Raw genomic sequence first — 22,882 nt, 5'->3', positions numbered from 1 at the left:
ACACTATCAATTCCCTTTACAATCTTAAACACCTCAATCAGATCCCCTCTAACTCTTCTTTTCTCAGGAGAAAACAATTTCAGAAATCTTAATCTCTTATCATATGAACCTAGATATAAGATTGTTTTGCTAGCAAACAGCTAAATATCATCCTGTGTTTTCATGAATAAGGATAATCATATAACAGTAAATTTCATGCATTGTTTAAAAACATTTGTAACACAGTAACCTTTGGACCTCCCACACCTTTCAACAAAGCTTGATGCCAATCAGCCATTTATTATAGATTTTATTAATTCTCTTTTATTCCTGAGTAAAGATGTTGTATTCTCTGTGTAATTTTTTTACACTTCACAAAGTTTTTACTATTGCTTTCAGGTACCGAGTTGCTAATCAAAGGGATAGACCCTGGAATAAAATGGATGCCCCAAATGGTGCTACAGCTTTTACTGTGTATCACCTACGATCAGAGACTAATTATGAATTTAAAGTGCAGTCTAGAAATGCTCTGGGGGAAGGCATGTTTAGTTCTACTGTTAAAGCAAAAACTAGTAGTAAGTATAATTTTGCTTCTAAATTTATCAGAAAGAAACTTGTTTACTCTGAATTACCAAGTCATTTCCAAAGCTTGAATGTACTCTTAAAAAAGAATAAGTTAAGTAAGTTAAATACAATCTAAGTTAAGATTGTATTTTGAAATAGAACAAAAAAAGAACATTTGTTAACCTTGTAAATGAATTAACTACACAATTCAAAGGTTTAAGAACTCCACAGCCTGTGGATAATAATGCATCTTTAATTAAGAAGTTTTCATCCTACTTTTTAAATACATTTAGGACTCAATATACATTTTAATATACTAATTACATAATCATATAGAAAAATTAATGTAAAGAATACATTCATTTTAGTGTATGGCTAGTGTATTAAACTCAGTATTATTCCTAAAATTTTTTCCTTGAGATTTATTTCCTTGTGTGTAATCACAGTTTTGTATCTGTTTTTCACTTGTAATTTACGTAGTAATGATTTTCAATGCTTTCTATTTTAGACACATCACTCGGAACAGGTTCTTCAAATGTATTCAGTTTCTATACTAAGAATATGTTCTAAATTTGTTATTTGTTTGCTATAAAATTTAGGTTTCAAAATGGAATTAACTTGCAATGACTCTTTAAAGTGGAAATTAATTTACTCATGGTTTAATTCTGTATTGATGTGTACATGTATACTATTTGTAAGACTGAAAGATTATTGCAAATATATGTAAATGAAACCATTCTGTCTGCTTGCACATGTTTTGGTATCTTCATGCTTTAAATAGTTATAATTTGAAGTAATGTGTTTGTCCAGTGAATGGAAGAGGAAGTTTGTTTAACACTGGGTGTGACACACACCTGTTTACCAGGTTGTTTAACACTGGGTGTGACAAACACACACTCCTGTTGCAATGTTGTTTTACACTGAGTGTGACAAGCACAAACTCTAGTTGCAATGTTGTTTAACACTGGGTGGGACCAATGGTGGCTGGGTGTGACACACACACACCTGTTGCCAGGTTGTTTAACACTGGGTGGGGCCAACAGTTACTGGGTCTGGGTATGACACACACCTGTTGCTAGGTTGTTTAACAATGGGTGGGACAACAGTGGCTGGGTGTGTCACACTCTACATCATACACACCTGTTGCCACAATATGCCTGTGCAGACTGATGATGAATGAGAAGCATGACCATCCTGTACATAATAAAAATTATAGCTTTTATATAACTACAGAGGCACAACACAATTGGCCTTTTACTCCCCCTTGGAAAACAAAACTTTTTTTTAAATATTTTACAGGGGGGAAAGGGGAGTCCAAAACACGTGTTTGCTTCTGTTCCTACTCCATTGTTTTCTTATGCATTGAAGTTTATTTTGTTTTTCTCACAATTTATCAAGTGAAAATTCTTGTATGTTCTCCACAACGTATGGTTAGATAAAAGGAAATATGTAAGTTCATGTTCATCAAATGTAAGATAGAGTAGTTCGTGGTTCATATTTGCTGATTTGATATTTTAGTAATATATTTGTTGTAAATATGTTTTTTATAATTTCCTGAACATAACTGTTTCTTCTATTATTAAAGGCCCAAAGCCCTTCCCACCAGAAAACGTTGTAGTCAAGAAATTATCTGATGGTGTATTTATCTCTTGGAAACCTCCATTCAACCAAACAATTCCCGTGGCCTTTTATTATGTTGAATATCATACTGAATCGGAACCATGGAAACGCTGGGGACCTTTCAAAGAGAAAACTTCGTATCTGGGTCAGTGTTGCCTCTTAGGTTAGATTTGTTTTTTGGTAAACACATTACAAAAATTACTAAACTTTTTGTTATGTAAGGAGCTTTCTTTCTCACTTGCATAAAAGACTAACTTAAGAAAAAATATAATTCCAGTTAATGTTCATAGATACATTTTTTCATTTAATGATAATCTTACGATAATATTTCTTTTTCAGATTATATGGTAATATTATGCTTTTATCAATTCATTAAAATGATCATGAACTTTAAACACACTGTAAGTAAATAAATTAAGCTTTTTATATATGAAATTATCAATTTCATAACTGTTGTTATACTAATTAGGTCCAAGTACACAAATCAGCTGAACTGTATTCTATAAACTTTAAGCAGTTAATTTATGCTTAATATATGTGTATGAATGAGTAAATCATCCTTTTAAATTATAAGTGGTTATTTTTTGCCTTAATCTTCAAATTCTAGATTTTGTTTTATACCATCCACTATCTGTGGGCAGAGCACAGATAGCCCATTGTGTCACTTTGGGCTAATAACGAACACACGTTACCACCGAGTTTCCACATATTGCATCATTTTGTGATTTTGTTTCTGTCTGTTACAACACTCAGTATAAAGTGCTGACCAAGTAAATAATGTGAAATCACTTGCCAGCAGTAATGAGTGGGTTTAATTGTAATATTAATAGTATTTTTACTTAAATTTATCTAATGACTCATATGTAATTATGCACCCTGTAACCAAGAAGGTCATAGACCCTCAAAATATTTTGTGCATAAGTAGTTTTGAAAAATATGTTTAAAAATCTGATGAGATCAATATGGACTCCTTTGAGAAATGTAGTGTTAATACGTATTTGTCACTATGAATCACTAAAGACAAAATTGCAACTTAACTGCAATTTATCAATACTACTGTAAAATTGTATTTCCCAGGTTGCCAGTAATCACATACTTTCCAGTTCTGTAAAAATTGAGAACTAAACCAATCAGGAGGTCAACAAGTTTTCTTTTTAACTTAACTTGGCAATATTAAAGACTACCATACTTTTGAATGAAGATTGACCAGGCTTTCATCTTTTATCAGAATGTTTATTCATGCTATATATTCCTTATACTTTATAGCTACTTATATCAAAGAATAGAAGACTTTAATGTTTACCTAATAATATCATTGGTCTTGCAGCAAAGAAGGTTCCTTCTGGTGAATACAAGTTCCGTGTGTCAGCTTATTCTGATAAAGGAGTAAGCTCATCTAGTCCTGAAATTTCTTTGAATATTGAAGGTACATATGATTTTAGTGAAAGTTGACAAAAATTGTGCAAAGCATGATGAAAATATATGCTTTTTTAAAAACTGTGTGACACTAAATCCTTGTATGAATAATTGGAGAAAAAAAATTGATTTACAGAAAATTAGTGTCTTTTTCTCGATATATGTTTTTTTAATCACATTCATTACAGATTTTTTCAGCATTTCTTTTGTAGAATCTAGTTTAGTAATCAGTAATTATGTTTAATCTAATTAGTGTTTTGTCTAAAATACTCTTAAAAAATAAAGGAAAATAGAATTAAAGATTTTCAGCTATCAGTTTTGTGGTATAGCTTATATGTTGGCTGTGAGATAGACCTCTTCATTTTGGAGCTGGGTTCAAATCCATGTGATACAACAAAATATTCCCCACACCTTAGCTGTGGATGGATTATAAGTGTGAGAGTCAATCCCTTTGCATGGATGGTGAGTTATAGGGTGCTGCTGACTAGCTATCTTCCCTCTGGTCAGTAGTTCGAAATTATGCCTAATTCATAAATATGAAATGCAAATAAAGTTTATATATTTAAGATGAAAAAATTTTATGTGAACGTGTCTTGACCAAATATTGCTGAAATGTTTATTGCTGGAAGATTTTTAATTTCGTACCTTTTAAGACCATTTTAAAATCAAAGTAAGGAAGTATTTATTTATTTAAGAATATATCAGAATATCACTGAATATAAGTTCACATATATGTTTTTTTGCCTGTGTCTTCAAAAATTGTTTTTAATTGAAATTGCGGGGGAAATGTTTTCAATTAGAAAAGGTTACATGTTTAGTAAAGAGAAAACATAATTATAAACACAGTATTGCATGTTCGTTCTAATTTTCATGGAGGTCACTGTTTAAAATACTAGCTTAATATAGTTGAACATACTAGTTTCATATGTTTAGTATACAAAGAATCAGCTGTGATAGCTTTTAATACAGTTTTTAGTAGTGAAATATTTTTATTTTTCTACATTATTGTTCCTTCTGTTTATATCTAGTTTCTAGTATTACCTCATTTCTCTGTGGATATAATGAATTAAAGTATATATATATACCATTTCAACTTTAAAGAAAATATAATATAGTTTTTTCATTGTAAGTAAATTTTATTAGTTTAATATTATTCGTCATTAGCATAGCACTGATCCTTGTTAAGGCATATTGTCTAGAGTCAGTATAACTGAAAAATTACATTATAAGTTCTCTGCTATTAAAATTAGAAGACATTTTCTATTTAGCATTTGCTTTCATGTCTAATCCTGCATTTCATTATAACTTTACTTAGTTAGGCCTGTACGCATGATATCAAATGAGATACTTTAAGGAAAAGCTAACTTTCATGTAAAATTTCAAGCATAAAATTATGTCATATATTCCCAGTTCTCAGGGTCGTAGCCAGGCTGAGGAAGAGGAGGAAATTGCCTCCTCACTTTTTCCCCTAAATTGGGGGCCCCTATAAAGAAAATTGTAACATTGGAAACAAACGAAATATCATCAATATGAAAGCAACTCCTATCAGTCAACAAAAGGGCCCTAATCAGTTTTTTAATTGCTCAGTACATTATTTATTATTTAAAAATTAATGTGCACATAGCCCCAGTTCTGTAGAAACAGCCACCTGAACCCATGGTCTGAACCACTTTATACCGTAGTTTCAAATTCCAAATGATGGAATAGCCTAATTCACTTATACTCAAAATAAAATTTTATAGTTATGCAATGTTCTATTGCAATTATTTTTTCCTGCAAAAATGGGCCTTTATGTGGCAAAAAATTACTTGGAGTAGGGGGACCCTTTGAGAGTTTGCCTCCCAGCTTTTTCAGCGCTGGATATGGCCCTGGTACTCTCTCTATATATATATATCTTCATAAAGAATAAGTAGGTAATATTTAGGAATTTGTTAACTAGCATATTTAAATTATATTGCTGTTTGACTTTAAATAACTTAAATTTATTTTTGTGGATTTCAGGCATTAGCCCTGAAGTCACCAAAAGTCGAGCTATCACTGCGGGGGTAGTAGGAGGAATCTTGTTTTTCATAGCTGCAATTGTTTTGTCCGTGTGTGCAGTTAAAATATGCAATAAAAGAAAAAGAAGAAAAGCAGAAAAAGGTGCATTCTTATTTCTAAAGTAGTAATTTAAAAAAAAATTTTTTTATTAAATCTAAAAAAAAATAATTTTTTCCTCTCTCTCTCTGAGGACTAAACATAAAAGGTAAACAATTCCCTAACTGAGTGATACTGTTATAATAGCATTTGCTGTTGTAATATTCCAAGAATAGCTAGTTGTCAAAAATATAACAACATTTGGTAATGTTCACACTATGTGCTTCAGCCAGTACATCTATATAACTAAACAATGTCTGACATTAGTATTTATTATTAATCTTTAATCAGTCTTGGGCATATTTATTATGTAAATATTTTGAAACTGAAGTATTTTTGGTTACATGACACGTACTTTAGTCATTCTATGCAAACGTGCAGTGTGGCATCTATTATATGTGATCTTAAGACCTATTTAAAATATTTTCAGTCTGGTAACACTAGACGATTTTTTGCTATTATTTAGTAACCTTTGTTACTAAGAAATTTCATAGTTTTTATCTTGAATACAGTAGCCTTAAATATTAATATGTTCATTATAAAAGGACTAATATATCATAAAGTTTTTTTTGCAAAACTATTTATTAAATATTTGGTTTATTTCTTCTCAGAAGTAAGGCATATATTATTCCAAAATAGTGAAATCTGTTATATAGTTTATTTCTTTATGTATAAATGTTAAGTATATAATTCTTATGTTTTTCTTCCTCTTTTTTTTTTCCAGCATATATGATGGTTACTTGTCCAATTGCAGATGCCAGAAATGGGGGTCACTCACATGGGGGAAGCCCTTCACCCCTGAAAAAGTAACTTTTTAATCCAAAATTCTACTGCAAGCCATATATATATAATTAAATATTACTTCTAAAATAAGGAACTTGTGAACTACTTGTGAAAACATTCACTTCTAAATATAGAAAAATGTACATGTACATATAATGTAAAGAACACATGAAAACCCTAACATTAAATAATTAATGTAGATTAAAAATTGATAAAATGTGAAGGCAGTTTTGACTTTTTTTACCTTAAATTTTTTCATAACATAGAGCTTTTTCAGTTTTTCCAACTCTGTGAACTATATATATGTATGTTCTTTACTACCAAGTTGAAAATTTTAACAATAAAGCTGCAAGAATCTCATTAAAGTCCATCTTTCAGAATGAAGATATGACTAATAACACAGCTATGATCCTCACATTAAAAATAAATTTAACCTCTGAGTAGATGTTAATGTTATGATTTCCTATTAGTACCATGATATTCCAAATTTTCTGCTAGTAAGTGCAATCTTATACTGTATTAAATAACATGCTTTTTTCTTTTTTCTTACAACTGGCTCCCATGTCACCAAAGGAGGAAGAAAGGTGATTTTCTTTCTATCTTTTTGTCTTTGTGGTGAAGGTACATGTAATCAGCTTATCTGTCTTTCCTTGAATCTTTGCCTTTTCTTAGTTATGCATGAATGTGTAAAAACACTATGCAGATTTTTTGAATTAGTTCAAGTATTAAAATGAAATACAAGAATTATTAGAAGACATAATTCTGATGCCGTGCCATAACTTTCATGTTGATCTACATTGTTATGTCATGACATAATGGTGATTTCTTGTGGTTCATAAAGAAAACTTTAATCAAGTAATCATAATCATGAGTGTGTAATTCTGCTCAATTTTTGTACCAATGAAATTCAAAAATGACTAATTTGAAATCTTAAGTCTATCTTAAGGGATGGTCAAAGTAAATCAGCTTCATTATTTATACTGTTTACCTTCTCTGTCAATTTTTCTATAGTATTTCCAGTTTACTTGTTCATCAGTGACCATGATATGTTTGGTTATTGTTGATGATATTATTTAAGGGAAGTTATCTGCCAGTTTCTTCTATTAACCATGGGCTCCGTCCATTGGACTAACCCCATATTGAAAAAGGAATGTTGGCTATAATTCCAAATTTATTACATGTATCTGCATGAAAGGTGGAAAGATTTTAGTAATTATGTACAAGTCTGTTGTACACAAAAGAATCATACTTGTAATCAAGACACGTCTGTGAATTAATGACATCAGTCTGACTCAAACTCTGACAAATCAGAGTGCAAGGTAATATTTGTGGGAAGAATCAAAACACTTTTGTTCATCATACAGTTTGTATATTGTATTTACATAACCTCTAGAACTTTCAAAATGGATATTTACAGTTTTTTTAGTGTCCCTGTCTGTTGTTTCTGGTATTCAATCTCCTCTATCATGAAGTGTCATTAAATCAGTAATGAACTCTGACATAAAGTACTTAATACCATGTTGAATGGCACTCTACAAAAGGTCATGGCTCGCACACTTTGACCCCCCCCCCCCATCTGTGTACACAGGATTAACGAGATGCGTTATGTAATTGAAGTTTACCTTTTGTTTTTGTAAATATGTTGAAAATTGTATCTTAGATTGTGAAAAAAATAAAGGAAAAGTGATTTTGGCATGTGCTTTTGGTTCTTGTTTACATGGTGGTCTGTGATTAGGTAATTTTGATTGGTGAGATGAGCTGATTACGTATTTGCTCTATATGTTGTTGTCTTTATCTAATTAATGAGAATTGCATTATTACAACTTTTGATAGCTCCATTGTAAAGACATGAAAATACTTGGTTCAAAAGCCTAAGGGTAATTTGGTGTTAAGTTGAGGTACAAGACTGTGTGATCAGGTTTTTGCAGATGTCGGTGATGAGGTTGTAATCTTGACAGTGAATTATATCAATTTGTTTTTGCTGGATGACAAACGTGTATTACATTTAAAGTTAAGAAGCAGAAATAAACTACCACCAGAATCAACATGTGGACAAATCAGATGAGTGTTATTGATAACATTCACACAGGCCCTTAATGGAGACTTGAGATTAGAAAATAATTATATTGGAACAGCACTGGTCAAAAAATGGATTAGAACTAGTCACTCAGCTCATAGTTTTTCTACTTAAACACAAGGGTTGTCTGTCATGGCCAAACACTTGCAACACACATTGTGTATCAAGAGCACAATGTCTGAACACAAACCTGTTCAGACAAACAAGCCAAAATATAGTCTCTCAAGTATTTACTGGTTCTCCATGAAACATCATTTTAGAAATGTTTCATAACATTGAAAACATTAAATACCTTTTAAACCTAAAATGAGGCATTCAGGGTAATAAGAATTTGAATATAACTTAGAAATGGATCATTTTAAAACTGGTGTTCATTAAGTTCCTGTTATTCATTGTTTCTTGCAGACTCTTAATTTTCCTGTTAAAAATTGTATTATTCAGAAACAAGCAGAGATTTCAGGATCATAGATAATTTGCTTCATAATTGGTTAACAAAATCCAATTTCCTTATACTTCTTTCAAATTAATATTTTTTGTCATTTGAGTGATATCTGACTTATAGATTGCCTACAACTTTGTCTTTGAACAGTTAAAGATCACCTTAACTCGGGATGCAGTTTTTATGGAACTTGCAGCTATTTTTGCCAAAGTTCTTTATTGGAAAATATTTTGATCTTCATTGGATGAATTGCTAGGCAACAGTTCATAGCAATCCTTTTTAATATTGTTAAATATTTATAAACTGCCTTGTTTAATTTTAAATCAGCAACACAAATAATTGAATAAGAGAAAGCAATTAATTAGGCTTTATATCACTCTTTTTTTTATCGAATATGCAGCTAGTGAAGAAGGATGTACCATAGGTAAGATTCTGGTTAATTTTGTAGTCTTAAAGAAATTCATATCTCTTTTGTGAGGATTGTTTATTATAAATGTTGATGAAATAATTATACTTAATTGTGTAATTAATTAGTAAATATATTTGTTTTTGTTTTGTTTTTGCCATAAATATTTTCAACTCAAAAATACAGGGTGTGTAAAAAAAATGCAATCGAAGGTTTTTGATAATAGTTTTTTAATTACTTGCACAAAAACCAGTTATTGAAAATGTTTTTCTAATTGTCCTTATTATTGGTATGCAAGATGTGTCGATGTGACGTCCTTGTCTTCTCAGGCAAGTAACCCCATAGAAAGAAGTCGAATTTGAACATTGCAGTGACAACAGTAGTGATTATTTTGTTGTTTTTTGTAGGATTTTGTGGTGATATAGAATTCCACTATCTTTGTTCATTGTTCAATTGGGAAGTCACACTTGAGGTGTGTGCCTGTAGTTTACAGAATTAAATTCAACAGGTCCATAGAGTACACTCTGAAAATATAAAGGGTATAATATCAATGACAAAACAATTATTAGCAAAATGCTTGATTGTGTTGTTGTTTTTTTTGACACACTAGGTATGAATTGTTAGGTTGTGTAATTGTATTTTTCTGTTCAAAATAACTCATTCATGACATAAAAATTTGTAAATGTCCTGCATATACATGTGAAAGTTGCTTGTTTTAAAAACTTGTACATTGAGATAATTTCTCTTCTATAAACTATTAAATTAATGTAATCATACTTAAAAGTACAGCTTCAGTTTATGACATGAAAATCCTTTGTTTGCACAATTCTAATTACTTTAATGTCATATTCTTAGTTGATAATCATATGTGTACATATACCACATGTGTTGTAAAGTGACACTTTGTTATTTTACTTAATTGATTGATTGAGTCACCACCTGGACACATAATAAGGATTAATTGTAATTTTCTAAAATATTCCCTTTTGCCATAAACTTCTACAATCCCCAGATGTGAAAAGAAAGTTGATTCTATGACCAATTAACCTGCTGTTAAAATATAATTAGAAATGTCTTTGTTTGATTTGTAAAAGAAAGATGTATATTCATATAGAGAGAAAGATATGTTTAAGAGTAAAGTAATTGTAACATCCATGTTTTTCATTTCACATACTTTAAATACTTATGTTAAATTGTCCAAACTTAGCTTAGTGTATACTAAGTCCATAAATGAAATGTGTATATGTTTCATATCCTGAAAAAGATTAGTTTGTCATAAGTTTTCTTAGTTAAGCACTTGGGCATCCACAGGCTAATTTATGGGACATGCATTGGCTTGATATTGGTCAGTATGTGTTGACTGTTTAAATCTAAATGTTGAACTTCAAAATTAATTTATTTTCTGTGCAGCAACAAGTTCAAATTCTGCCTAATTTCAGCATTCCCAGATGGTAGAGCTTCTTACAATGGCTGTTCAGTGTTTCTTAATTTGACCAATTGAATTTCTAATCTCTCACTCTTTGATACAGCAGTTTATTTTATTGGCTAAGATTTATTATAATTCTTTATATATTTTGTCATTAAATATCACAGATTAGGTTATTTGTTGTTTTTAGAAATGGCATAGTTAAACTGTTTTTTGAAACAAAGGCAAAACATAGATTTAAGATTGAAGAATAGTGTTTATGAATAGGTTATGGTGATTGAATATCCATCATTATCATAGCTAGTAGTCTCCTTTTTAATCATTTACTAACTTGTAACTAGTGTTTATCTTGCATTTTGGCTGCCATCTTCAGAGAAGTTCTAAGAATGACTGTTTCTCTGGTGGTTGTGGGCAGGATTCAAACCTGTATCTTCTTGGTATTTTTCAGTTTGCAGACTTCCCTCCATGTAGTCAGTTGGGGCTTGCCAACTGGAAATTTCAAGGAAATCAAATTACATAGTGTATGTCTGTTTATATCTCTGATTTATTACTCAGTTCATCAGGAAGAATAAGTCAAATCATGAAAGATGCACAAAAAACAACCTTTATCACTAAGTAAGTAACAAGACTACAGTCACAAATAGAAGAACAAAACAAGGGTATGTGTGCCTTTCATGGCTGACAAAACTGACATGAGAAAGAAAGAAAAGAAGTGAAAACATAGCTCTTTCCTGTAAGGTAAACTGTACCTAAATGAAACTACAAAATGGAAAAAGTTAAAACAGTATTTAAAAAGAAGAAATGTTAAGATCTCAACTATACCTAAACAACAGTGAATCTTACAAGAAGCTCTAACAAAAAGTCAAAATCTGCCTGGCCTTAATACTAGAAATACAGTAATCGAAAGCTAGGTTTTCACAATAAACCTATTCTGCACATGACCTTCACTCATTCATGCTGTAGTGAGGGAAAACTCGAGGCATTACCCAATTTGGCAACATTAAAGCCAGCTTTCTATTCCAGGATGTCATGTCTATCTTCCCTGCAAGAAACATGATTAATTGTGTAATAGTGCATATTGATGAATAGAAGACATTAATACTAGAAATAAACGACCTTATAACACCAAAATGGTGATTTTTAGAACTTTACAGCTTCTTCAGGAACATTCACTAAAACACAAACCAAAACTGACAGTGAATAAAAATAACATTTATTTCTAGTATTAATGTCTTCTATTCATCAATATGCACTACAAAAATTAAATAATGGTTGACTGTCTATTGCAAAATGAGATCCCATCTAGAGCTAGGAAGAAACAAAATTTGATGGGTTTACTTGAATGACTTTCCACATCCAAACTGAAATGAAAGAAAGTATTGAAATTTCTCAAGAGTTTACATGTTAACTAAAGGAACAGAAAAACATGATACGATCCTGTACCACATTTCGTCCTCCCTTTACCTCCAGTCTGTCCCTAATTCTAAAACTACAAACAAAAATCAAACTTTAATCCTGTGTCACCCAAGAAATGGTATAACTCCTCCTCTCTCTCTCTCTAGTAAAACCACTTGTCCAACAACACTATGCAAGCACAAAGGTTAAAAACAACAGTGGAAACAGTTACACAATTCATCTACCCCTCTTAGGAGAGTTTAGTCTAACATGCTATGAATCACCATACAATATACAGGAACAAAGGAAATATCCTTTAACAAAGACACTATTACATGTCAAACTACTGTTTAACAAAGAAACAGTTTAATACCGATGTACCCCTTAATAAAGAAAACCTTACATAATACAAAACCTATTAACAAAGAAAAGCATACTTTGAATATTAAAAGAATACAACCCTTTAAAAAAAATAAAGATCTTAAACAATGAAAGTACACATTCAATGAAATCCCTTTAACAATACAAATTCAAAACTAGGCTTTTGCCACCTGAGATACTTATCTCTTTAAAAGGGGACAGCTAATAATAACGTTAGAAGAATAAAAAAATATACCATTTTAAAATAAAATGCAATGGTATAAACAAACTCAACACTGCAAAATACATAAAAAACCTTCATAGACATAAAAATTCAATAGAGAGCAACTTCTTACAGTTTAACTTACACCAAACCCTTTTTAAGAGCAAGGATAACATAAAAAGTAATTTACCAAACCGACCCTTTAACAAAGATCTAAATTAACATATGAAAATAACATCAAATAATAAAAGAAAGAAAAAACGAAAACCCTTCAAAATCGCTTTAAACCTTTCCTCAAAGCAATAACCCTTGAACACCCTTCATACTAAAGCATTCAAATATCCCTGACAAATAATGCAACCTTTTAGTACTGCACAAGTCACTAATACACTGCCTCTTTAAAACTACCTGATGTGTAATGAAGCAGACACTTATACATACAAATTTAAACACTCCATACTTAAAACAGAACAAACCCTTAACACAAAATCGTAACCAAACTGAAAATATGATATTTTGAAACTAAAACTCTCCATACTAATTACACTAATATTCACACATAAGGAAATGCACCATTTAGTAATAATAAAAAGAAAGTTATCTGATTACTCACAGCTACTTCAGAACAGTAGCATGGTGGGGGGGGGGGGCATTTGCCCCCAGGCACTGGGTTTGGGGTGAGCCAAATTAACAAACAGTTTACCCAGAATTTAGCTGTTCCCATAAGACTAAGGCTTATTAAAATGTTTTTGTTATGCGTGACATCAAATATTAGTTTATCATCAGAAATACCATGCGTAGATAACTCCTTTGGCTTTCAGTTTTAGATTGATTAAAATACATTGACATATATCTGATTGGAAATTTTGTGAACACCTGACAATTTGAAGCTGTATTATTCAAGCTGTCGACTGATTTTGGGTGGCCCAAATAATTCTGTCTCGTATTTATTTGTCTGTAATAAAACCAATCAGGAGAGTTGTGGTGCATTTTTATATTAATGTAGAGTATAATATGCAACATATTACCATACAAACCAGGGATCTTAATTAGCTAATGATTCAAATTCGTAAGGAATAAACCATATCTACCATACATTTGGCAGCCATTCAAGGGGGCAACTGAATCAGCTAGAAATTAGACCATGAAAGATCAAACCCATTTTCTTTTACCACTAAGTAGTAGCTTTTGATATACTGTCTAGAGCTTGTGCACCATTACCTCAGTAGCTAATTTGGGCTACTTTTATAAATAAATCGATATTTACAGTTTAGTAATGTGCTGCCCCCTGCAAATGATAAAAACTTATTGTACTCTGCAGGCCTCACAAAATAACTACTGATAGAATTTAGTTGAACTATACTATTCATTCAAATGCTTTTCATCAGAATTAATATTAGTTCTTTTGCTACCTTGTATATCAGTGCTTACTTTAACCAACTTGAGTTAAATACAGTTGTTCCACAATGGATGTGTCTTCACTGTCCAAAATGGCCACCAACTCCAAACCATTGGTATGCTTCATCACCTTACACAAGTCAATATAAAAAAGTAAATATATGTAACCTCAGGGAAATAAGTCACCCAAGTCAACTCTCTCACTGCACATGGAGGATTCATGCACAATTAAGTGCACATGTGACAATTTTCTTGAGAACCACACAGCCAGTTCAGTAGAACAGCTACTACTCAATATAAGGGAACATAAGACTGTCATTTTGTAAAAAAAAACTGACCTATCTGTGGTAATTGTAGCTCAGAAAGCAAGGAATGCAATGTTCTTTCAAATACATGACCATCTTAGCTGTTTTGATCTAGCGGACAATTTAAAATTTGTCCACAGTTTTTTTGGACTACCACTCGATAATCCAGAGTAAAGGCAGCAACATTTCTTCAGTTATTGGTTTCTTGACCAAGTGACGACGTCTAAGATGGCTTATTATCTTAACCAAGTGACCAGAATGTTAATGTCTTGGCTGACCATTGCAGCTGCCCCTCATCACTGACCACTTTATTAACACAAGCTCAGGATCATGCATCAAACATAGCACTATCTCACTCCAAATCTGCTTATCCTATACAGTGACTTGTCTGGAATGCTCCAGGGCATGACCCAGCCCTTCCTCAGGTACTCCCTCATACACTGGGGAAAGAGTTCTGCCACATCTCCACCATGTGGTTTTAATGTGGGTCTCTCCTTGGTAAGCTCGTGGCCCACCCGAGAATAGTGGATAGCACACAAGCCTTTCTATCAAAAAGAACTAGGTTCAAATTGTGGCCACCACCACCAGTTATTCTTAGGACTTTCTTGAAGATGGCAACAGATGAGCAGCAGAAACATGTGATAAAAGCTAGTTAGTAATTAGCAATTAACTAATTAATAAAGTAGGTTACTAAGCATGACAACTGTTTGAAAATAGTGTTTGATGAGTTGACCTGTTATACTTCTTAGCATGATATCTTTAGTGACTCTGAAAAACTGCATATAGTGCATTATATTTATGAAAGGGGTACTTCAAAAGTCAGAAATGAATTAGTGGGTTTTCTACTCCTTCATTAAAGGTTTATCTCAACTTAAATCATTATGAAATCTTTAATACTGATACGATTATTATCAGGATCAAAACACTTTGTGTTAGTAAGTTTTGATTTTAACTGAGAAAATACAAGTTTTACAAAGTTCCTGATATTCTGTAATTATACACACAACAAAAGTTGTACTGATGATTTTTATAAAAGAAAATAATAGTAATAACCTGCTTAGTTTCCTCAATCTTTGTAAGGATCACTTACAGTAGATTCTTACCTATTCTTTTCATATATCCAAATTTGAAATGTTAAAATTAGTAAAAGTTTTTAACTTAACCTTAAGTGAATAATTTATATCCTTTTCTTGTTCTTACATGTCTAAATAACATACTGAAAATATTTTTATATCCATTTTAGCACTAGACAACCTCCATACACCAGAAGTTCCAAAATTAGAGTACCGAGTTTAATTCTATCTGCGCTACGACGTATGTCCTCCAGTTTTTCCCACCTGCTCAGTTCCAGTCAGAACTCCACTCTTGGTGTCACGACCACCACATCCCCTGGGACTGACTTCAGCTCACGAGAATGGTCACAGATGGTGGAGCAAAAGGAGAAATACAACCAATTTTCCAAAGCAGTGAGCTATAATGATAAAGTGCAGTACCCTCGGCCCTCTGGGAGAATAAACGGCACCACTGAGGGCAATTTTGAGCTGCAAGACGGTGAAGACGATGAGGGGGGTTTTCTCAGAACTGCCCGTGACGCTCATGTCCTCACTCCGTCCAGGTCACGGGCAAGTCTCCTCAGCAACACCAGCCGCCAAAGTAGCCATACCCAACCCCATACTCTTCCTGCTCATGTGACTCTCCAAAGTAAAAGGAGTTTATCTCCTCGTTCAATAGTATCATTTAATTCTACTTCTCAACTTATCCCAGCCATCTACTCCCCCAGGGATCCAGGGTTCTGCACCAGCAGCCCAGGTCTCGCTACTACTGGGAACTTAACCCTTCCAGAGGACTTGAGCTCAGTGAAGCAGCCATCATCTGCAGAAAAGTCATTTCCTAGCACTGTCACCAGTCTCAGTTCTCACCAATATCCTGCTTATGAGTTGCCTTCTTTACGTCTGTTGCATGAGGCCCAGTCCAGGATTCCAGCCACTCAGTTTAGACCTATATACAGACCTGAACAATTCTCAAACTTGGAAGTCAACCCATCATCTGGAGAATCGACGCTTATGTCACCAAAAACATCAGAACCTGAGTTTCTAAGGAGACCTCAAATAAACGGACGAGAAACAGGATTCGGAGGAGATGAGCACCATAAGCATGCAGTTGGTTTTAATCCTCATATTGTTTTGCCAAATTTGAATATTCACCAGGTGTACAATTCACAAGCTTACCAGACATATCCTAAACACTTTGCAGCTCAGGGATTGACTGATGTTACCAAAAGTACGACGTCTTTCGGCCAAAGACTTGAAGAAAGGACAGCTACATCTGGCAGCATTCCACAAGACAGGAGAACTGCTTCTCTGTTACCACCTTTAAATTCAAACAATAACTTACAAGGTTCCACAAATCATGGTATAGTATCAGAAGTACAACAGGAAAACAGTGATACCAGTAGCAATAACCATCCAATGACGTACACCCGTGAGCGTCTTTTAGGAACCGTTGAGAAAGTCCGCAGTGGGGGTTTACATCGTAACATGTCTCCAGAAATTTTAAGAGATATAAGAGACCCAACAGCTATAGCTACAAGCATCACGCCATCTTTAATAGAAAACACTAGGATTAATTTCCAGCCACAAATGTCATCTGTAGAGCCTGTTAATCAAGGTAAGAACTCCATTCAAGAAGGAGAGATGGTCAGAAGCTATAGTAGAGCAAGTATTGCCAGTGGAAGTTCTGGTCACATAAGTACTGGCAAAGAAAACAAATCAGCATCCACTGTACACTTTCGTAGACATAGCCTGCAAGATGAACTTGAGGCAAAGGAGACCAGCTTACACTTTTTGAGCTCCCTTGGCCATAGCATTGGTAGTAACAGTATGCTCTCAGTACCAGGGGCTGCGAATTTTGCCCGCCGTTCATTCCCAAATCCTAACCAATCAACTTCTGTTTTAGGTGAACTTGAAGTTAATTTAGACTCCCCACACTCTGAGCCTGTATTTCCTTCACCTACTCCATTGGGTATGTCTGCCAACCCAAATTTTGAATCTCACAACATCAGCCCATTAAAATTACAGTTTCTTAAAAAGGTACAAGATTATTCTGATTCCCATAACAACAATTCTGCTCGACACAGTGCCCCTGACAGGGGCTTTAGTGATAGTGAACTGTATATTAACCTGTACCCAAAACCTAAAAAACCAAGCAAATATGATAATACAGAGGCTCGGTGTGCGGCGCTGAAAGAAGAATTCTTGAGATTTCGACGTCGTCAACAAGAACGAAGGCGGTCTCAAGAAATGGAAAGTGCCTGTTGATGCTCAGTCTGGAAATCTTTGAAAAAATAGGTGTGAAACTTGTGTTAACATTATGTCTGCCATCAGACTCTACAGTGTCGCATCATATAAATGATGCTCAAACCTCTGTCTTTCTCTTGTATTTAACTGTACAAAAAAAAAGAAAACTCGACAACTTGAATGAATGCAATGTAGCTAAGTATTTTAGTGATGATGAGGAAGTTTTTGTTGTTGTTTTTTGTGTGTGAAGAAGTATAGAAATGTGTCTGTTAACATAGCTGGAAACACTTTCATCATAGAGTACTGAAGAAAAAACTAAAACTAAACTGTTTCATCATAATTCATCTTGTTCATATCACTTCCTCGAGTTCTCCACTTCACCTAGGTTTTGTACAGAAGATCTATCACCTAGGTTGTATAGGCAGAATCCGTAGAGAAAGAAGGCATCTTCTTATTTTTGACTATGGTATGACATCTACAGTTGTGCTATCCGGATCCTTCCGGACAGATCACCCGATGTCTTTCGTCTGTAGTACGTGTATAACAGTATAGTCACTATCGTCTTCACAGCACAATCTACGTTAAACGGAATTTTTCAGATCAGGATAATTCTCTTTTTACTTGCATTCCTGGTTCATTTTACTCTGATTAAAGCTACATTTTTGATTGTTTAACTACTATTGTAGTGATCACTTTCGCAATTTCTTGACGTTGTGAGGGCTAGCTTCATTGTGATTCCAACCAACCTCTGCGGAACACTGGGTGGCCAGAAAGTATATGCTGTCCAAGTGACGACAACATTTGTGTTGTACATTCTTTATGTGTTGCATTTCCATTACTCGTTGTATTCTTGATCTGATGAATGGTCTATTTCACCTAAAGAAATAAATATATTGTCATTTCAGTATCCGCAGTGTTGTTATGGAGTCAACTTAGCTAATATGCCCTAAACTCATATGTAAACAAAATTTTAATGTTAGATACACTGTCAAAATATATAATTTCAAATATTCGGTATTAGTTTCATAAACTAAACTTCCTTTTCGTAATAGTTGCAAGAACAAAATATTGTTTTAATACCTCTTCTTTTTTTTAAGTCCATGGCCATAGAATGAAAAACTTAAACTTGTGATCATATTTTAGTGTCCTGGGACACGATATTGATCTATTTCACGTTGTGTTCAGTTTTCTTTAAACGGCGTATCAAACAGAAAAAAAAAAGAGAGAGAGAAGCGTATGTCTTGAACAAAATAAAGTTTTATGGAAATGAACGTGTAAAATGTTTTCTAAAAACTGTTCTCAAGTGCATTGGAAATTCCAATAACATATTTTTCACTAGAAAGTGAAATTGGCTGTACATTTACAAAATGGTATTATTTATGATCTATAGACAATAGCATTAATTACCCAAGGTATAGTAATGTTGTTATCTTTATTTTTTGTCGAATTATTGTACTTACGTCAGTAGCATGGTGTAATAAAGATATATGATCAGTCTAACCTTTTCAAAATGCTGAATTGAATTCACTGCCTTACTTAGCTGTGCCAAAAGTGATGTAAGTAAGGGTATTCCTCATCCAGAAAATTTTGAATTTTACTTTAAAACAACCTGAGAATTAGAAGTCTTTTTGTGTATATTGATTTATCCTTCATTGCAGTATAGTTACCGGGATCAGAGCAATAACAAACTGTGCTCAACTATAGTATGAAACTTTGTCAGGTATTTTGACCAATTACTTGGTCAAATGCTTTAGTTATGTATTAAACCTAATAAAGATTTATAGTGGCGAAGAACATTTGATGCTCAGAAGACGTTCCTTTGATTTTTTTGAAATTTTTAAACATATTCCATTATACTTTTATTGTCATCCAACATCATCTTAAAAAGAAAAATTATAAAATTTTGCCAAGTTATTTGAAAACTGAATACGTTTGAAATTCGGTTTTTCTTCAAATGTATATTAATTGAATTAAGCAGTTATGATTCTTTCTAAATTGGAGTTATAAACATTTAAAAAAAAAGATGTAATTCAACAATTACAACATCGTAAATATTATTACAATAAAATCCAGAAATTATATTATTGTAAATACTATTACAATAGAATCTAGAAATTATGTTATTGTAAATATTATTACAATACCATCCAGAAAATAATATTATTGTTTATACTATTACAAAATAGAAATAGTAAACCAAGCAAGCTTGTGTGAAAAACAAAACGGCATTTACTGAATATTTAAAACGAATTATTCGGAATACTAGTTTTTCAGACTTTATGATATTTAATGAAGTTTTTTAATTTGCATCTCATCATAGTAAATAATCTACAAGTATTGTGTACCGTAAAAATTAGTATCGTTTTTATATCGGATGGGTTTAATATTGTTAGTTTATTTTGTTGTTGTTTTTTTCTTTGCCTTTTGCATTCTTTAATATGTTTTCATTGTATAATAATATTTTGAATATCACTCAAGATGGAGCTGAACTATTTACTTAGTAGCGCGGTCCTGAGAGAAAGCTCGAAAGGAATGATATCTACTAGACTAAAAATGTTTGCTCAACATTGTTTTTTCTAAATTAGTTGATCCTTATATTACTTATATAGGTTCCTTCCAAATACAAAATATATATACGTAAAAATATCCCAACAATAATTATACAAGACATTACATGTTACTTTTATATGGGCCTTGTGTTTGACATAAAATTAACAGCATGTTAATTTAAAACTTTAGTATACTATTAAAATGATCACTGCAATTATTATGATACTCTTCTTATAAGTTGGCTATGAACATTATTTTGACATGATGATATGAGAACTTTTTATAAGCTGTATATGTTTTCAAGACCCCCAGTAATCTAGAGGTAAACTTAAGAGCTTTTAACGCCAAAATTCATAGTTGCATCCTTGCACTGGGTTCACAACTAATAGCCAATTTTTGCAGCTTTGCGCTTAAAATAAACCAAACAAAAACGGACTTTTCAATAACTTTGGCCAGGTGGTTAGGGTGCTCGGTTCACGCGTTTGATTCTCCGTCCCACCACACTCGCCCTTTCAGCTGTGGGGGCGTTATAAAGTGACGGTCAATCCCACTATTCGTTGGTAAAAGAGTTGGTAGGTGATGATGACTAGCTGCCTTCTCTCTAGTCTTACACTGCTTAATTAGGGAAGGCTAGCCCAGATAGCTCTCGTGCAGCTTTGCGCGAAATTCAAAAACAAACAAATAAACAATAACTTTGAACGTTTCTATACATATAAATCGAATGAATTTCAGTTTGTTTGTTTTTAAGAATGTGAAATGTGTTGAAAACCTACAAATTTTCTTGCATCTAACAGTTCCACGGCCCAGCATGGCCAGGTAGTTAGGGCGCTTGACTCGCAATCTGAGGGTCACGAGTTCGAATCCCCATCCCACAAACATACTTGCCCTTTCAGCCGTGGAAGCGTTATAATGTGACGGTAAATCCCACTATTCCTTGGTAAAAGAGTAGTCCAAAAGTTGGCGGTGGTTGATGATGACTTCCCTCTAGTCTTTCATTACTAAAATAGTGACGGCTAGCGTGTTGCTCGTGTAGCTTTGCGCAAAATTCAAAACAAACCAAACCAAACCATAGTTCCACGTCTATGGCTTAAACGAAACTTAAGACGGTTTATTATTTGCTGTAATATTTAAAAGAGTAAAGCCCTACCTAATTTTGGACCGATAGAAGAAAGACAACTGCACCTACTGCCAACTCTTGGGCTACTCTAATCGTAGAATTGGATTTGACCGTCAATCTTATAAAGTGAACTCAGCTCCAAAGTGCGGAGCGCAGTTTTGTGGTAGCGGGTCAAGAACCCCCAGATTCCCTAGTTCGACACGCTAACCACCGTCTAGACGTGAGAAAAATAGTCTCTCAGTTTATAAAGCAAACCCCCCGGGGGCTCAGTGGTAAGTCTCAGAGCGTATGGCGTTACATATGGGATTTCAATACAAGCGGTTGGCAGATCACACATAGCCCATTATGTAGCTTTGCCATTAACAACAAATTATAATTTTTGGTTGCTTATTGTGTTGGCATATCAAAAATCTGTTCAACAGAAGATATGGAAGGAAAAACTGCTATTTGTATTAGCAAAACGCTACAATGAACTTTAGTCCAACACGTTATTACGCTAAATTGTACATTATTACATTCTTACTGAACATAGATGATAATGGGTTATTAAAGTTATAATAGGGAACACAGAATTAATTATACTAAACTCTTTTAAACAGGTTTTTTGTTGTTTTCGCATTATTTGCCCGAGATCAGATCTGTAAGAAATAACAAATTATCTAATTGAAAACCTTTGTTAACGTTATTATTTTGTATTGCGAAAAACACACTGCAGTACTGGGTACATTTAAAATTCGAGTATTTATAAAATGGAATTAAACTGATATACATCTACGTTTCAAACCACTGTGTGATCAAAATGTTCCAGACAAACTCAAGCCCCTTGCATCTCAACGATTTAAATTCTGTGTTTATGTTGGTTATTTTCAGATAAACTTAAACGTATTCTTGTGATACAAACATAAATTTTGAGAAATTTCATTACACCCTATTTGGTTGTTTAGGGACAGTCGACTTGCTAACTCAATATGTGTTTTTGCCGTATTTATATATACGACAATACGAACCTAATTTTCGGACAGTCTAATGCTCTAGGTACTCATATATATAATTAATAATTTATTTTAAAGTTACGGATGTGGATGGTTAATTCTCAAAAAAGTGAAAAATGTCCATAAAAATTACAGGCTTTTTACAGATGCTACAGTAAAATTACAGGTTCTTTACACATGCTACAGTAAAATTACAGGCTCTTTACACATGCTACAGTAAAATTACAGGTTATTTACACATGCTACAGTAAAATTACAGGCTCTTTACACATGCTACAGTAAAATTACAGGCACTTTACACATGCTACATTAAAATTACAGGCTCTTTACACATGCTACATTAAAATTACAGGCTCTTTACACATGCTACATTAAAATTACAGGCTCTTTACACAAGCTA

General features: G+C 33.0%; 1 protein-coding gene and 1 long non-coding RNA gene across 7 annotated transcripts in view; one reads left to right on the top strand and one right to left on the bottom strand.

Annotated features, from left to right (window-relative positions):
* Positions 1–19,617, top strand: part of LOC106459958 (protein turtle homolog B-like) — a 284,959-nt gene extending 265,342 nt beyond the window's left edge. For 2 of the 5 annotated variants that reach the window (XM_013919630.2, XM_022386539.1), the window contains exons 12-17: positions 379–554; positions 2,129–2,308; positions 3,491–3,589; positions 5,581–5,721; positions 6,440–6,521; positions 15,771–19,617. In XM_013919630.2, coding sequence (XP_013775084.2) covers positions 379–554; positions 2,129–2,308; positions 3,491–3,589; positions 5,581–5,721; positions 6,440–6,521; positions 15,771–17,844 — 2,752 coding nt within the window. In that variant the 3' untranslated portion in view covers positions 17,845–19,617. Of the gene's footprint in view, positions 1–378; positions 555–2,128; positions 2,309–3,490; positions 3,590–5,580; positions 5,722–6,439; positions 6,522–7,053; positions 7,083–9,414; positions 9,439–15,770 lie in introns of all 5 variants that reach the window. The other 3 variants (XM_022386541.1, XM_022386540.1, XM_022386542.1) reach the window with 3 other exon arrangements.
* LOC111085883 lies at positions 9,677–15,760 on the bottom strand. 2 transcript variants are annotated; one of them, XR_002610655.1, is made up of 3 exons: positions 13,916–15,760; positions 11,178–11,335; positions 9,677–9,944 (listed from the first exon to the last, which is right to left on the bottom strand). It is a non-coding gene; the product is annotated as an uncharacterized LOC111085883 (long non-coding RNA). The 2 variants fall into 2 exon arrangements; XR_002610654.1 differs by having other exon boundaries at positions 14,256–15,760.
* Positions 19,618–22,882: the final 3,265 nt, after the last annotated feature.

This window comes from Limulus polyphemus, unplaced genomic scaffold (genome assembly GCF_000517525.1).
Source record: "Limulus polyphemus unplaced genomic scaffold, Limulus_polyphemus-2.1.2 Scaffold687, whole genome shotgun sequence".
Taxonomy (NCBI): Eukaryota; Metazoa; Arthropoda; class Merostomata; order Xiphosura; family Limulidae; genus Limulus; species Limulus polyphemus.
Note: the sequence above shows the minus strand (reverse complement) of the source record. Positions and strands in the feature narration are given on the sequence as shown.